This window comes from Dufourea novaeangliae, unplaced genomic scaffold (assembly GCF_001272555.1).
Source record: "Dufourea novaeangliae isolate 0120121106 unplaced genomic scaffold, ASM127255v1 scaffold11, whole genome shotgun sequence".
Lineage (NCBI taxonomy): Eukaryota > Metazoa > Arthropoda > Insecta > Hymenoptera > Halictidae > Dufourea > Dufourea novaeangliae.
The window spans coordinates 1,664,264-1,680,744 of NW_015373895.1; the positions used below are offsets into that span (position 1 = coordinate 1,664,264).

A 16,481-nucleotide genomic window follows, 5' to 3' on the forward strand; every position below is an offset into this window, starting at 1 on the left:
AATAGGAAAAAGTATGAAAACTCAGTATTTTTAACACTTCAGCCTTCAGACTTCTTATTGTGTACACTGGACGCACGTCATTCTTTAGACGAAGTGGCGGGCCTTATAAATATTGTTTAATATATCCAGAATTTTTTATTGTAATAATAATGTAGTATTTCACGAAACTTAGCTAATAAGTACATATAATATAATATGTATGTGTATATATACGCTTAAGTGCATGCGCATATCAAAATTGTATTCCTTGATGGAATTTTGAAACGATTTTCCATTTGCAAAGAAAAATAGTGATGAACTAGTGGATCTTTACAGTTCTATAACGTTAAATCTATTGTAACAAGAATAAAAATATCGTGTTCCAAATTGAAATAGCAAGTACGGTTTAAATTTGAAATGTACAAAATTCGAATTTTTAACTCGCTCGTGATTCAGAGAACAAATAAGTATTCAAATTACACGGACTATTTGTTCGAATATGTTGCTTAAAAAATCGTTATACAAAATAATAAATAGAGATCATTATTAAAACAATTATACCTAAATGGGAAGAAGATATCATTAGAAATATAATTTCTGAATTAAATTTAATAATAGCACCACTGCGTATGCTGAACCTTGTCTTTGCACTTATTCTATCCACTGCATTTCTTTTTACGAATATTACTCTTTATTCCTTTTGCAATGTACGTAATTATAAAAACTATAAAGCAAGTATGTACAATAAAAACGTATTATTATTGTTAAAAACTTTGATTGCATAAACTCCGCTGCCTTGAAAGTATAATATTACGCTATATTCTCTGTCATGTTGGCATATTTTATCTTCTCTCTTGCATTCATTAGTCAATATACATTCCTTCGTCAAATACTTAATGATAAATGTCTTTCTAAATCCAACTTATCGGCATACACTCAACCATGTATCTCCTCGCATTTTTCATGTAGGTTCACTGAAAGAATATTATTTAAAATCGGCGATCGTACTATAACTTTTCAAGACTAAAGTCCCAGTTAAGAAGACAGTACATTTAATGAGGCCATCATCATGCATGTATCAAAGTTTCATTTTTATTCGGCACGATATTTAGACAAATTCCTCTGCAGAACTTTGTACCACTTTGTAGTTTGTACCGAGAGAAGGCTCCGTAAAGAAGGAGCAAGAGATTAGGAACAGGTATATGCAATTAGAATAAGGATATAGGATGGCGCGTAGAGAGGGAAGCGGGACAATGCACGCAGGGCGGAAGTGAGAAACCACTCGTTGCAAATGGCAGACGTATGATACCGTCTACTTATATTACTGGTGTAACCGTGGCAGTGGATTACGGTTATACGTGACTGCGCGTTGTATCGCTTGACGAGATTGAACGTTATTCCGTACAGAATCGTCGTTAATAAAAGAACACAATAGTGATGGCGAAGCTGGTGAACGTTTGGCGGGACGATGACCCGGTTGATTTGACGCGAAGACAAATGCCGTTGATTGTCGATGAGAATCTCACGGTGAGCACGATTTTCTTCTGTCAACGTTTTCTAACTAGATGTCTGATTATTGAAAACTAACGACTTAAGAGGACTTACGTAATGGCATCCTATGATATTTCCGACTTAACCTAAACGTGGCAATGAATGCATGCATGGCATAACTAATTTGGAGTAGTGTGTTTAATATTGGTATTCTCCTTAACAATTGCTGATTGCTGGTAGTCGAACATGATTCACGTTTCTACGAACTGATAGTAACTTCTCAACTTGCGTTCATTCTATTATTGCGACTTTAAAATCACTTGTTTTCTTCTGAATATAAAGAATGTCAAACTGAATTGTTTTTTTTGTTTTTGCTTTGATTAGATACTATGTAACAATTGAAACGAACGCTTGAATGATAAAATTACTGATGATTGGAATGTAAAAATTTTATTTTCGTATATAATAATACATAAAATGGATACAACTGTGTAATTTTTATAAAAATCCTTTTACTTAATATTTTTTATAAATATATGTACAATTTTTAATTTCATACAGTGTTATACAATTTTTTTAGAAAAACATTTTATTTTATTCTTCAGAAAGATTGAATTAATTTAATTTGTTAATGTAAAAATAATTTTAATTTCTGTAGATGATTATGGATATAAATGGTTTAGGAGCAATGAGTGATAACCCATTGGTACGTGGTAAACAGCTTGATGAATTTACTAAAAAGCTTGATATGCTTACCAAGGATGAAATTAAAGCATCGTTTGAAGTAACATGCAAGGATATGCTTGCAATTTTGGGTCAAGCTGTACCATGTGTTGGCTGTAGGAGAAGGTAAAAAATACTTTTTATATGTGGTCAATTGAATTTATTTATGATATCTTTTAATATTTGATATTTTATATACTCAGTGTTGAAAGATTGTTCTATGACCTCATGAAATCAGGGCATCCAGCTTTAGATCCTTTAGTAATTACACCAGAAGGTTTATTGTCGATAAACGATGATGTTTTGGAGTCACCACAATTATTATGTACAATGTTACAAGGACACAGGTAAAAATTAGATATTGTAATGCATTTGCCAAGAGTATACAATATCTACAAATTTATTATTTTATATAGCACGAGGTTAAACAGTTTAGTTGAAAGGCAACCTAGAAATAAAAAATCACGAAGATGTGTATTACACTCGTTAGAAATTCAACGTATGAGACCTCTTCCAAGTGCATGGAGAGAGGTATGGGATTGTATGGAACCACCGTGTCGTCAAGAACTTGCTCTAATAGAAACTGATACTCTTGATGCTACCTTGGATACATATTTACGTAAACATCGGTAAGTTTGTGAAGGTTGTATTTGAAATATTTGTAGTTAAGATTTTTCATTGTGTATACTCTTATAGATTCTGCGGTGAATGTCGTACAAAAGTAGTACTGGCATCTTCTTTGTTAACAACAGAGCCTGAACCAGCAAAAGAAACAGGCTATGTTGCTGCCCTATATTCTGGGATCAAACGTTGCATACGAGACAGACATGTACATTTACCTACTAGCACAGATTATATTAATACCTTAATTGGGCGTGCTCAACCAGAACTGATGGGAAGGTACATAGTTTTTAAAGTTTTATTATTTATAGGTTTATCTTAACGTTTTATTAATTAACATTTTTTTTTAAATTACAGGGAACGACACGCAAAGACATTAGAAATAGCTCAGGAAGAGGTACTTACATGTTTAGGAATATGTGTTGCTGAACGTTTGCATAGGGTTCATCGACGATTAAGGGAAGAAGAAACTGTGTGCAAAGTGTTAGCTGCTGTTGCAGTAGATGCATTATCCAGGAATTTTCAAGTATAAACAGTGAAACTAATATGTGGCATGCATTAACAAAAACATTTGTACATGGTTAAATGATTCTTTATAGATGGCTGTAGAAGTTAAGCAAGGTATTTCTCAATTGGAACTCCTTTATGAAGAATTAACGAGAGAAGAAATAGCAAAGAAACAACGACGAGAAAAGTTACGTTTGAAACGCAAGAAGAAGAAGGAACGCCGTTACGAGACAGAAGAAAAGGAAAATACATGTGATGTAAGCTGTGTTCTATACATTCAAGCTTTTAGTACCGATGAATATGTTTATTCATTTAATTTTATATTTACAGTGTTCAAGCAAAACACAAAGTGGTGACAGTGAAACGCAGTGTGTTTGTGCGGATTCAAAACCCACAACACAAAATATAGACAGACATAAGGTATTGAATCAATATTGCGTGTAATTGTACATGTATATATTTAACAATGAATGTATTTTTGTATCTTTTAGTTACAAGTATTAGATCCAAAAAATAAGGGACCACCCACGTGTAAATGTCCAGACTGCATAAAGAAATCAAAATCTAATATATCACAATCACAAAGTCAAACTCAGTTAGCATTCCCCAAAAAAATATCAAACTTACAAAAGAATGGAATTAAGAAAGTTTCGTCTGAATCAAAACCAAAGGTTACTACAAATCAAACGAAAAAAAGTAACGTTTCTATTAAAAATCTTTCCGAAGAAGAACTGTCTGAAACTTGCGAGTCGTGTAAGGTAATAAAACAATTTATCAGTACATGTTCTGTATATACATTTTAATGTGTTTTTGTAATATTTATATATCGTTCAATGTATAGGATTGTTCGGAGAAAATTGTAGATGACCACTGGCATAGTCTAGAAGACTGTAAGGACCCAATGGCTAAAGACATAGTGGATGCTTGGATAGGAAAACCAAGCAAAAGATACATGTGGATAGAAATGAAAAAACGTTTCGGATTGTCAATCTCGGAAAGGAAAAGCCGTTCTTCAAGTGAACAATCGTCGCAAGATTGTGGTTATTCTTCGGAACACAATATTAGCAGTTCTTCTCTTCCTAGTACACCAGAAGGATCGGAAGTAGCTTGCAGCGATGGATGTTGTAACCACGAAAGAGATTGTCACGACATGCAATCATCTGATAAACTTCTTCATTCCAATTCTAGCATCTCATTACTAAAGGAAAAGGGAGGCGGTCTGACACTTACACAGATGTTAGAAGTAAGCGTTTAATTTTTTGCAGTTCGATTTTTGTTTAATATTCTGTCGTTTCATTTGTAACAGAATTTATTTATTCTCAGGAATCCTATTTATCAGATGACGAAGAAAAAGAGAGTTATATTCCGGCGGAGGAAGTATTGGAATTTAAATCGCGAATGTGTCAAGTTCTTGAGAAACGGCAAGAACTTCGTCAAACACTTAGAAAACGTTTCGCAATTTTATGCAGCCATCACAAGCCCTTTACCATTCCTAATTAAAATTTTTTACTAGGTACAGTTACTTAATAGGATACAATCTTTCTTTCTTTCTTTTTTTTTTTTTACATTGATTTACTGCCAGTAGAAACACATGAATGCAATAGATGTATTTTGGATAACTGTTATCGTTGGAGGACAACCTTCTTGTGTGAATAAAATATCGTTGGAAATGTACATCGTAAAAACGTCATATAATATGGTTTATCTGCAAGCAGAAAATTACATCTAATAATCTAGAGGTATATACCACGATACAATTATGCTTTGAATTTTGCAGTTTTCTACGCAGTTAAATTCAGAAGGATTAAAAGACAATTTTGTAGATGAAAATGTAACTATAAATGAATGAAATTTAAAATTGAAGTCGATTAACTCTGAGAACTGGTTTCAAGAAAATATAAATTATCAGATGTATGTACAAATAAATATATCTGTGAAATTGGGACCCCTCAAACTTCGGAAAGTAGGAAAAGTAGGAAGGAGTCATGGTCGTACTAGTTAAGACTCGAGCTAATCATCCGAAGATCGTTGGTTTGAGTATCACTTGCCCGGTCCTTCTTCTTCCTAAGTTTCTACATATTAATGTTCAGAGTTAAGGGAGAGACATACTTCTTTATGTTTGTATAATAAAACATGATCATTTCTATGAGCACGTATTAGTAAAAAATTAGTAAATCAGAGTCGATTGCACGTAATAAAGAATTGTATAAAAGATGAAATTTATTAATTACTACATACTTTTATTCGAGATTTATTTGTAAATGTAAGTCTCGACTTACTTTTTTGAAAAACGAATATAAATGTTGTCATAATATGATTAGAAAATATAAAAAAAATTATTATAAAATAAATACTGCATTCCACTTTATATTATTCCAAATTACATTCTCTCTGTACAGTTTCATATAACAAGTTTAATATAAAATAGTTGTTCTTTTATATCATATAGACCATGTTAATTTTATGTCTTTATATAAATAAGTCTTTACATAAAAATAAGATTATTTAATACATTATAACCTTAGTTTAAGTCCTGAAATGGTTTATAAAACCATGTTCTAACTTAAATGAACAAAATTATGTATATACACTCTTCACAGCTTTATAGATACAATGTATGTATTAATTAATGTATATGAAGGAATGACTAGTTCGTATTATGTTGTGTTATTATGCTTTTGTAATAGCTTTAGTTTCACGTTCGGCTTATTTCTTGTATTCGGCGAAACATAAGCATGCATTCGTCCCTCCAAAACCAAAAGCATTTTTCAAAGCTACAAGCCTTGACGTCGTATTCCAATCTTTTTTCGCATTGGGGGCAAAATTTAAGCATGTTTCTGTATCTAGATTATGCAAATTTAATGTTGGTGGAATTATGCCCTCTTTTATTGCTAAAATAGCAAAAGTTGCTTCTAAGTTTCCTGCTGCACCTAGTAAGTGACCATGAGCTCCTTTGGTACTGGAAATAGTTACATTTTGACTATGTTGTCCCATAAATGATTCTATAGCTTTTACTTCAATGGCATCTCCCAAGGGAGTCGAAGTTGCATGTGCACTAACAAAAGTAATTTCTGTGGAATCTATACCAGCATCTTTGACAGCTCTGTCCATAGCTAATATTGCACCAGTACCATCTTCACTGGGTGCAGTTAAATGTGCTGCATCTCCAGACAGACCATATCCTAATACTTCTGCATAAATATTAGCATTTCTTGTGAGTGCATGATTTAATTCTTCTAATACCAATATAGCGGCACCTTCTCCCATTACAAATCCATCTCTATCTTTATCAAATGGGCGTGATGCTTCATGTGGAAAATCATTTCTTGACGTGCTTAATGCTCGAAGCCTACAGAAAGCAGCTATAGCAAGAGGACTAATGCATGCTTCTGCACCACCACACACCATTACAGATGTTTCTCCACCACGGATGAAACGAAATGCATCACCTAAAAGTTAGATATGTTATTTACTTGTACTCTTGACAATTATCCCTTTTTCACTAAAACATATACCAATTGCATGTGCTCCAGTTGCACATGCTGTTGATACAGAATGATTCGGTCCACGAAAGCCATATTTAATACTAATTTGTCCAGCAGCCATGTTAGGCAAAATCCTTGGTACAAAATAAGGACTAACTTTGTTATATCCTTTTTTTAAAGCTTCATACGTTGTGCATATATCAACTAAATCTACCATTCCAATTCCTACTGACACTCCTGTATCTTGCTTGTCTGTTTCATCTTTTGGTTTCCATTTTGCATCGTTTAATGCCATTTCAGTGGCTATCAAGGCATATGCAGTCGCACCGCACATTGTACGTAACTCGCTTTTTGAGAAGTAAGATTCTATGTTTAATTCATTAGAACCATTTCCTTTAGGAACTAATGCTCCTATGATTGAGTAATTAAACATATTTTATATACATATATAAATTACAATTGATTACATTATTAGGAGATACTAAAGTTGTATATGACCTTACCAATTCTACAAGGTAGTTTATCATAATCTGGTTCAGTCAATTTGATAATACCTGACTTAGAATTAATGAGATTGTCCCAAGCATTCTGTGTACCTACTCCTAGTGGACATACTACTCCCATTCCTGTCACTACAACTCGTCGTCTGCATCTTGCAGCAGTTACTATAGTACGACTAACGCTGTAAAGTGGAGTAAACATTTGACCGGTAGGACGGTAAATTTGATTAAAAAAAAAGTTATATTTTAAGGTTATAGACTATTAAATCATCACACGTTATCAGCAGAAATTTCGCAATTTATGTACAACATAAACGTCTTCGAAATCCATTTTAAAAATAATAATTAACCATAAATAATTATTCTCAAATTTTATTCGCAAATTTACAATGGAAACAGTTCGTTTCATACAGTTGCATAAGTTCCCTAAAAATTCGGTCAATCAGGTCAAACAGTATTGTCACTGATTGTCACCATTGGTCACCATAGACATATATAGGGTGTAACAAAAATGTTGGAGGACCCGGAAATGGGAGACTCGTGTCACTCGTGAGATGATTTGAAACAAGTTTTTCCTTAGCAAAAGTTTTATCGGAGGCTTTGTTAACGAGATATTCAGAGATATTAACGAAAAACCCTGACCAATCTGAACTGCCAAGTCTGCCACAGTTTGCCAGCCGAAATCCCGCCTTCCCGCGGTAGCGTTGGCCGCGTTGGCTACCAAATTGGGTAGTAGTACTACCGTAGTACTACCATAGTACCAATCACAGCGTATATAATACACAGCCGTAAGAGAATCCCCCATCACAGTCCCATTAGAAAGAGAGGAAAGTTATTTCAGTTATTGTCCTCTCTTTCTAGCGTCGACTTCATCCCTACCATAAGACCCGCAGTCTATTGTATATACTATGCTACCCATACGATTCTAATAGCAAGGAATAGAACTTCTATTATAGAAGTTCCTGTATGTGTGAATACTGTACGCATACAGGGACATGCAATGTGACAGATATCATATGATAAAGCAATGACTAGTCATTATTATCTAAAAATTACTTTACGCGTTAGTTGATACAGATACAGTTAATGCTTATTACTGTTCCGTATAATGCGTTAAATCTGTATATTTAAATAGTCATGGAAGTATCACGTTTGCAACCGTGTATTCAGTTGCAGCTTTCAAATGAAGAGTTTCAAAATATCATAGATAAGGCTAAGGATTGGGCACTTATGCATGGTATTAATTAATAAATATTCCAAACAAAATTCTAATTATTTTTTATAACTATTGCAATTACATGACACGAATTTCGTAAAATTAATTAAAAAATTGTATTCTTATTTGCAGGTATTAGTATTCGATCAAAAGAAGCGTTTAACAAAAATCAAGTACAGGTCTTACCATTTACATTATTACCGTCAGCATTTCCTAGAAAGAATTTTGAGAAAGCAAAGAATATCCAAGTATTATTAAATGAACTTATACATAAAGTTGCACATAATCATAGTTTTCTTAGCAACAGTTTGAAGAGGTACTTAAATTGGCAATCAATTTTCTTTACAGCATGTATATTCCTCATTTATTGCAAGTAAATATTTTATATCTTTTTAGTACAATTGACGCTGATCCTTTTACAGCAAAATTATTTAGCATTTATGAAACTGTGCATAAAGAAGGATATGGTCAGGTAAAGTAACATATAGTTAATATAATTATGTTATATACAAGTATTTTTAAATATATAATTGCATTCCTTTTATAGACTATAAGTGTTGGTTTGCTTCGATCGGATTACATGTTGCACGAGAATGAGATTAAACAGGTTGAATTAAATACTATTGCAAGTAGTTTTGGGGGAATAGCTACAGTTACTTCACGATATCATAAGTAAATTTTTCTAATGAAAGTCTTTGTTAAAACTATTTGATAAGTTCTTTAGATTGATAGAACATGTATTTTTTAGGTACATCTTATCAGAATTAGGACATGCAGACAAAATAGAACATGTAAATATATAGTGATTATGTTGTGTATATAATTCACTAGAGATGAAATTAATAAGTGGTTAATTACTTTTAGGTTCCAGAAAACAATCCTATTTCAGGACTTTGTAAAGGGTTAACATATGCATGGAAATTATATGATAATAATCAGTAAGTATTTTTAAATATATGGTGTCCCAAGTATATATCGTGATATTTTAAAAGAAGGTATTAATGCCCAAGTTGAAGAAAAGATGTTCTATAATATTATGTTCGATCTGTTATCATTTCGTAGTAATAAAGCATTAAAGTTTTATTAAACATGTTCCGCTGTTTATGCTATACTACAGCATGATGCTGTCTGTCATAGGGTTTCTTAATTTTACAGCTTATCAGTAATGAGACATAGGAGAAGAAAGTCTCAATACATTTTGTTATATCTCCTATAGTTTAGCTGTTATAAAACACATGCAGATACAGCATAATTTAATCTTTATTATTGTAAAATAGGACATTTTTTGTTCCATTTGTATTCTCGTACCTGCTTCTTAAATTATTGAAACATACATGTGGAACAACCTGTATAATAAAGAATACAGTTATCACAGTTATAATTCATATTTTTAATTTTAGGGCTGTGATATTATTTATTGTTGAAAGTATTACATACAATATATGTGATCAGAGATTTCATGAATTTGAAATTCGTAAGCTCAATCCCAATATAAAGGTAATTAGGCAGAGTTTACGAGATCTAGTGCCTGTAACAAAACTGGGACCTAATAACGAATTAATAGTGTATGTACACCTATACATATTTTATAAAAAAAGAGAATACTTACATTTTTTCACATATTTTTCCTCAATTAATGAAAGTGTAAAATACTTTTGATGCAGTTACCTTAAATATTTACAGCAAAAAAAGTGATTAAAAGTAACAGTTTAATTCCGAGGGGAATAGTAGCAATAGATAAACTAAGTTGATGAATTTTTAAATTTATTTTTGAGTTATCCTGGCAGTCAATTTTGAAAACTTTTTGATAAATTTTAGTACACAGCTATTGGAACATATTGTTTAAATGTTACATCTAAAAACACTGTATTTATTAAGAAAGTCGATCTTTTATTTATCTAAATGGCACTATAACTCGCATTATTAAATTTACTATTCATGTTTAGTTAGAGAATTATAGGATAATTATTTTATATATATTTTAGTGGAAATCAAGTAGTTTCTGTAGTCTATTTCCGTTCTGGTTACGAAGTTGAAGCTTATCCTACAGACGAAGAATGGTCAGTTAGATTACTGATTGAACGTTCTCGAGCAATAAAATGTCCCTCGATACAATATCATCTAGCAGGCACTAAAAAGGTACATCTATAAAATGTGTCTTAACATTTACATGTTTGACTGAATAATGAAAAAAATAACTCTTCCCAGATACAACAATCTTTAGCATATCCTAATGCATTAGATATATTTTTAAAAGAGACTGGTATCATAAAAGAAATACAAGAAGTATTTGCTGGTCTTTATTCGCTAGAATTTGTAAGTATAGAAGATAATATATCTGAAACATAGGACATTTCCCATAAATACAAAAATAGATGGTTAATATTTGTACTTTGATAGTATTGTATAATTGTTTGATATTTTTAATGAACTACATTATTTGAGGAATATAGAATGATGAGGGAGACGCAATCATTGAAAAAGCTAAAGCAGACCCCCAAAAGTATGTTCTCAAACCACAGAGAGAAGGGGGTGGAAATAATATTTATAATGAGAACATAAGGGAGCAATTAGAATCTATGAAGTTTTTAGAAGAAAGAACAGGTTGGATACTTATGGATCGTTTATATCCCCCAGTTCAAAAAAATTATATTGTACGCGCTCAAAATGAGCCATTTGAAAAACATAGCCTTTCTCTTTTTGATGTTGTATCAGAACTTGGCATTTACGGTGTTGTAATAGGGTAATTATTTTTATACTTCGACTTGATTTCTACATTTGAAGGCATATCACGAGGTAACAAATATCAACTCTTACAGGGATCATGAAAATATTATGTACAATGAATGTGTAGGTCACATTTTACGAACTAAACCGTCGAACGAAAATGAAGGTGGCATAGCAGCAGGAAATGTACAAACATAGAGAAATTATATTTTCAATGGTGAGCATTGTAATGCAAATTTATAAAATATATCTGCTATGTACTTAATGACAATTTAATTAAAACATCTGTATCTAGTTTTATCATTTATTGTGTCTGAACAATGATGTTCACAGCCTTTTTTTCAATTTTCTATATGCATGACTTTTATAAATATAGACACATATACAACATACACAATTTAATTTACATATCTATTTCTGTATTAATACCGTAGTTTGCATTAACGTTTATATTAATTAACATATTAATGTATTAAACGAGTGTTTTGTTTGTATTCTGATTCTTCAGATTCCTCATCTGATTGATCTGAATCTAGAATATTCATTGTATGCTTTCCATTCCTTTGCATTAATTTTCCATTCTGCTTCTGAATAGAAAATACAAATTAACGGATAATTTATAATAATTGTCAGGATTACGTAATTGTATCATATTTACGTTACCTTCGTCATATTGACTACTGGATTTACATATTCATGTTCCCCTGGAGGTAATGATATACAATTGAATGTTGTTATCTTATTTCCGTGATCATACGTGGAATTTTGAAAATGAATACTACAAACAAAAAGAGAATAATATATTCCTAGAAAAAATGAAAAATAAGTATCGAATTTTAATAATTGGGAGTAAATGTTTTGTTCACTCACGTGACATCATTTTTTTTGGTAGAGCTCGGCTTTACTTTTTGGTAATAAAAATATCCAGATATAATGACGATGATCACGATGCAACATACAAGTGTGATAATTACTCCAATTAATGATCCGCTTTTGTGGTCAATGTTTTCGCTTCTTTGATTAACAACACTCGAATCGAATTTAATTTTCGTATGTGTGCCTTGTACACAAGCGCCTTTGAAATTCTCTGAATGGCCATCTTGACAAATACACGTTGAATTATTCTTACCCAGCACGCACATGTAGTCACATTCATGATTCTCGCAAGTGTTTTTCACTGTTCAACAAAAATATGAAATGCTATCAATCAATTTCAAATCACATTTAACAATATTTGTTTTTTAATTGTGGTAAATGACTAATCTTTTATGCACGTACCAGTAGGTTGCCTGGATGTGTGCAAAATTGAGAAGTATTTGTTGATATTTGAGTTACCAATAGGGATCTTTGTACATGACTTATCATCGTATAGTTTGCACTTTTTTAAGGTACCCGTTGTACCCATCAACCAATACAAACTGTTTTCGTATATGTTTATGCTTACAGCTTGGTAAACCTGAGACATCAAGATAATGATGGAACATGTGAAATAGGATTTTTGTTCAGTACATCTATAATAATTGAATCAAAGTTTGTTCGTAGCCCAAGATCATTGATACATATGAAATTATTTGGTTGGTTTTGTCGATAAAAGTCACAAGTAGACTGCGGATTTTTATGCAAAAGCACATTTTTTAAAGTAATTTTTTAAGACAACAGCAAAGATAGGAATTTCTTTCTTCTCTGGAATGTCTTAATGTATTCAGAATAAAGTAGAAAACACATTGCACTTGACAAAAGTTTTTTCTCTATTGTATTACACAAAGCCCTTCGGCTATAAATGTATAAAATCCGCAGTCTAATCATAAGTGATACACAATACATAACTGACAATGGGAACAATAATATGGTGCAGTAATTTTATTCTGTTTCCGCATACTTACATCCGTTTTTAAAAATATCGCACGATTAGAGCCATCGAAATTCGACGATTCAATAGTTTTTAGGAATGTGTCTGACCAATATAATCTAGATCTTGTATAATCAATTGCTAATGAATAGACAATACCCATGTTCCGATAAACAATCGACGTCGCATTAGAACCTTTTGTATCAGACCGATATATTTTACTGGCTGGTTTGTCGTAAAATATCCAATTAGTCTGACACCAAAACAGCCACCTGTATTATAATTTTATAGAATTATCGATAAAGAAATTAAATATTGGGAGAAGTAACTCAACATATTTATGAGGTTTTCTACATACTCTTCTTTTGGGTGGACAACAATAGACATAGCTTTAATTCGTGGCCCAATGTTGATTAGTTTAGCACATTTCTGTTGTTCTAAATTGCACACCTGTAAATGTTAGTAAAAGGCGTAGTAGTGAATATTTTTCATAACGTGCCTATTCATAAGGGATTTTTGCGAAGTGATACACAACGATTTTTCTGTAACATTGGTCAATTGTTCATGGGATCAACCTAAGAATTTATCTGTATTTCGTTCGTGCTACTTTTAAACATTACGGGAGAAACCGCCCTTTCGATCCGAAACGTCCCTTTTACTTATTCGCTTGTAACTCGTAAACTACAAAAGACATCGAAAAAATGTAGACAAATTTTATATCGTTTTTCGCTGTACTGTTCATATATCGGTAGGAAAAAATGTTCCAAATATTATTTTCAATCAGAATTTTTGGAAAACGATATAAGATTTACCTGAACCATTTTTCCGATATAACATTATAGTAAAATTTACTTATTCGCGTGTAACTCGTACATTACAAAAGATATCGAAAAAAAGTTCACGTAAATTTTATATGGTTTTCAGAAAATTTTGTTTGAAAATCATTTTTTTTTAACACTTCTTCTTATCGATATATGGACAGTACAACGAAAAACGATATACAATTTGTCTGTAGCAAAAGGGACGTTTCGGATACAAAGGGTGGTTTCTCCCTTAAAGTCTAAAAGTAGCATGAACCAAGCGTGAAAAAATTCTGAGATTGGTCCCATAAAAATTGAGCAGTGTTACAGAAAAGTCGATGTCTATTACTTCGCGAACATGCCTTGTCAGATCATTGATTTTTGTTCGAACTGAATGATAAATATTTGATACCTTAATGCTGCTTATGTGGTCGTTGTCATTAAAATACACATTATCAGTAATCCAGTCAACAGCGAGAGCTTCCGGTCTCCCAAGACCGGTGACAGTTTTTCGTGTTTTGCTCTCTATATGCAGTTTATTGATCATACCTAACATATCTGAAAAAAATAAGAATACTTTCAAAGCAAATTGCATTTTCGTACAACGTATCTTACGAAAAGTTTAATGGTAATTATTTAAAACAAGAGAACCCAGCTCCGATGACCTTGACCTTGACATATGTTGTCAAAGTCATCGGAGCTGGGTCGCTTTTTGTAAATATCTACCAAAACGATACATTAGATCTTAAGAATTAGAAAAAAAATGCAAAATTAAACAAACTGAACAAAAAAATACATTACCATTACTCCAATAGATAGTCCCCTCTTTTGCGTTCACATCGATGCCAGAGATATCAGAACTTAATTCCTCATAGACAACGTCAATTGTACTGAAGCTTGGTGACAACTTTCTAATATCACTCCCAGTCACAGAAATTATTTCCATTTGTGGCCCTGTTTTTATGATTCACAGTAAAATATGAAATTTATTAATTGTACGCTTTTCGTCATTGGAACAAGTTGGCAAACGCTAATGTTAAATGAGTATGCTAGTCGACTAGACTATACACGCGTTACTTACCAGATACTTTACAAGAAGTCTTGTCCCTCCGGAGTACATATCCTTCGTGACAGGAGCAAATGAAAGATCCAACGGTATTACGACAAACTTGCGAGCAGACGTCGAGCTCACATTCATTAATGTCAGTGCACGATTTTAAATCATAGCTCAATTGATATCCGGTTCGACAACCGCAGATTGGACCCGCTGGTGTTTTATGGCATAAATATTCACAGGGATTCTGTTTTTCACACGAGAGTGCTGCGGAAATATAACAAATATCGTATCTAAATCCAATTCATTTTAATCTGTACATGAATCATAAGCATCACATTTACTTGCCCTGTTTATATGTACAGGGTGTCCCAAAATAGTTTCAACTCCCGGAAATGAGGGGTTCCTGGGGTGATTTGAAACAACTTTTTCCTTAGCGAAAATGTTATCCGAGGCTTTGTTAACGAGATATTAACGAACAACCCCGACCAATCAGAGCGCGAGTCTGCCGGCCGAGCTCTCGCGGCGCTGCGATTGGTAGCCAACGCTACCGCGGGAATTCGGCCGGCAGACTCGCGCTCCGATTGGTCGGGTTCTTTTGTTAATATCTCGTTAACAAAGCCTCGGATAACATTTTCGCTAAGGCAAAAGTTGTTTCAAATCATCCCAGGAACCCCTCATTTTCGGGAGTCGAAGCTATTTTGGAACACCCTGTATAAACTTTGATTATATGCCACCTTACCACATTTTCCAAATTCGTCGCTTTGATCTAAACAGTCCACCGTTCCGTCGCAAACCTTTTCAAAGGGTAGGCAAACTCCATTGGAACACCTGAATTCTTTGCAATTAGACACAGTGCTGACACTGGTCTTTCCTAAATTACCACCGTCGCAATCTCTTTCATCGGATCCATCCCCGCAGTCATCAGCGTGATCGCATACCCAGGTTTCATCGATGCATTTCTGATTGTCACAAGAGTATTCTCCCTTTTCGCATATAGCGCAATTACGTTCGTCATCGTGTTTCGGACACTCTGGAACGCCGTTACACCTGTAACATAATGTTAATTAAATGACGAATAATAAACAACGATTCATAATGCGAATAACGAAAATGAAATCATTCGATACGGCAAATTTGTAACCTATGCTTTTGAGAAAGCATTTAGGAAACTGTTCTATAGGTGACCGTGAATGACACTCTTTTTGTATTGAGTCATTCTACGCGAAATCAGACACTTTTGGAGCATCATTTCGGATTTTGTTCAAATTTGAATATGTTGTAGGCTTTAGCGATATATTGACGTATCTTGAAGGATCTTTGAAAATTTTTTAAATTGTTGATTTTACAGCTGTTTGAAATTTAGGGTCAACCTTTCTTCAATAAATCATAACTATTGAACTAACAAACTGATCAAACTGAGCTTTGTGACTTCTTACAGTGAAAACATAAGAGTACGAAATAAAAATGATTTCAGTTAAAAAAAAATATATTTTAATCATTTATTTTGCAATTGTTGTAAATAAATG

At 32.8% G+C, this 16,481-nt stretch overlaps 4 protein-coding genes across 4 annotated transcripts in view; 2 read left to right on the forward strand and 2 right to left on the reverse strand.

The window, feature by feature from the left end:
* Positions 1 to 1,273: 1,273 nt before the first annotated feature.
* Positions 1,274 to 5,416, forward strand: LOC107190573 (gametogenetin-binding protein 2-like). The gene is made up of 11 exons (XM_015579401.1): positions 1,274 to 1,506; positions 2,129 to 2,319; positions 2,397 to 2,540; positions 2,610 to 2,822; positions 2,890 to 3,093; positions 3,172 to 3,340; positions 3,414 to 3,578; positions 3,652 to 3,741; positions 3,813 to 4,079; positions 4,163 to 4,564; positions 4,645 to 5,416. The coding sequence occupies exons 1-11, from the start codon at positions 1,417 to 1,419 to the stop codon at positions 4,819 to 4,821; spliced, it is 2,112 nt and encodes a 703-aa protein (XP_015434887.1). The 5' UTR covers positions 1,274 to 1,416; the 3' UTR covers positions 4,822 to 5,416.
* Positions 5,417 to 5,960: 544 nt separating this feature from the next.
* LOC107191248 (3-oxoacyl-[acyl-carrier-protein] synthase, mitochondrial) lies at positions 5,961 to 7,508 on the reverse strand. The gene is made up of 3 exons (XM_015580240.1): positions 7,310 to 7,508; positions 6,837 to 7,217; positions 5,961 to 6,770 (listed from the first exon to the last, which is right to left on the reverse strand). The coding sequence occupies exons 1-3, from the start codon at positions 7,506 to 7,508 to the stop codon at positions 6,028 to 6,030; spliced, it is 1,323 nt and encodes a 440-aa protein (XP_015435726.1). The 3' UTR covers positions 5,961 to 6,027.
* A 916-nt stretch (positions 7,509 to 8,424) lies between these two features.
* LOC107189956 (glutathione synthetase-like) lies at positions 8,425 to 11,447 on the forward strand. The gene is made up of 11 exons (XM_015578658.1): positions 8,425 to 8,543; positions 8,655 to 8,838; positions 8,919 to 8,994; positions 9,070 to 9,194; positions 9,271 to 9,313; positions 9,387 to 9,460; positions 9,923 to 10,087; positions 10,508 to 10,661; positions 10,731 to 10,838; positions 10,976 to 11,265; positions 11,342 to 11,447. Exons 1-11 carry the CDS (start codon positions 8,444 to 8,446, stop codon positions 11,445 to 11,447), a joined length of 1,425 nt encoding a protein of 474 aa, XP_015434144.1. The 5' UTR covers positions 8,425 to 8,443.
* Positions 11,448 to 11,688: 241 nt separating this feature from the next.
* LOC107189968 (vitellogenin receptor) overlaps positions 11,689 to 16,481 on the reverse strand; it is a 31,060-nt gene continuing 26,267 nt past the window's right edge. The window contains exons 44-53 of the mRNA XM_015578669.1: positions 15,695 to 16,002; positions 14,980 to 15,219; positions 14,700 to 14,852; positions 14,311 to 14,456; positions 13,457 to 13,548; positions 13,133 to 13,370; positions 12,528 to 12,705; positions 12,120 to 12,426; positions 11,913 to 12,027; positions 11,689 to 11,836 (exon numbers count right to left, since the gene is read on the reverse strand). Of these exons, the coding sequence (XP_015434155.1) occupies positions 11,714 to 11,836; positions 11,913 to 12,027; positions 12,120 to 12,426; positions 12,528 to 12,705; positions 13,133 to 13,370; positions 13,457 to 13,548; positions 14,311 to 14,456; positions 14,700 to 14,852; positions 14,980 to 15,219; positions 15,695 to 16,002 (1,900 nt within the window). The 3' untranslated portion in view covers positions 11,689 to 11,713. The remainder of the gene's footprint in view (positions 11,837 to 11,912; positions 12,028 to 12,119; positions 12,427 to 12,527; positions 12,706 to 13,132; positions 13,371 to 13,456; positions 13,549 to 14,310; positions 14,457 to 14,699; positions 14,853 to 14,979; positions 15,220 to 15,694; positions 16,003 to 16,481) is intronic.

What these genes read in the sequence shown, in the direction of transcription:
- LOC107190573 (XM_015579401.1), top strand. Translation starts at nt 1,417, where the DNA reads ATGGCGAAGCTGGTGAACGTTTGGCGGGACGATGACCCGGTTGATTTG. An exon ending in ACATATTTACGTAAACATCG is followed by an intron (nt 2,823 to 2,889) that starts GTAAGTTTGTGA and finishes ATACTCTTATAG; the next exon opens with ATTCTGCGGTGAATGTCGTA. An exon ending in AAACTTGCGAGTCGTGTAAG is followed by an intron (nt 4,080 to 4,162) that starts GTAATAAAACAA and finishes TTCAATGTATAG; the next exon opens with GATTGTTCGGAGAAAATTGT.
- LOC107191248 (XM_015580240.1), bottom strand. Translation starts at nt 7,508, where the DNA reads ATGTTTACTCCACTTTACAGCGTTAGTCGTACTATAGTAACTGCTGCA. An exon ending in TAAACTACCTTGTAGAATTG is followed by an intron (nt 7,218 to 7,309) that starts GTAAGGTCATAT and finishes ACTCAATCATAG; the next exon opens with GAGCATTAGTTCCTAAAGGA. An exon ending in AACTGGAGCACATGCAATTG is followed by an intron (nt 6,771 to 6,836) that starts GTATATGTTTTA and finishes TCTAACTTTTAG; the next exon opens with GTGATGCATTTCGTTTCATC.
- LOC107189956 (XM_015578658.1), top strand. Translation starts at nt 8,444, where the DNA reads ATGGAAGTATCACGTTTGCAACCGTGTATTCAGTTGCAGCTTTCAAAT. An exon ending in ATGCAGACAAAATAGAACAT is followed by an intron (nt 9,314 to 9,386) that starts GTAAATATATAG and finishes AATTACTTTTAG; the next exon opens with GTTCCAGAAAACAATCCTAT. An exon ending in GTCTTTATTCGCTAGAATTT is followed by an intron (nt 10,839 to 10,975) that starts GTAAGTATAGAA and finishes TGAGGAATATAG; the next exon opens with AATGATGAGGGAGACGCAAT.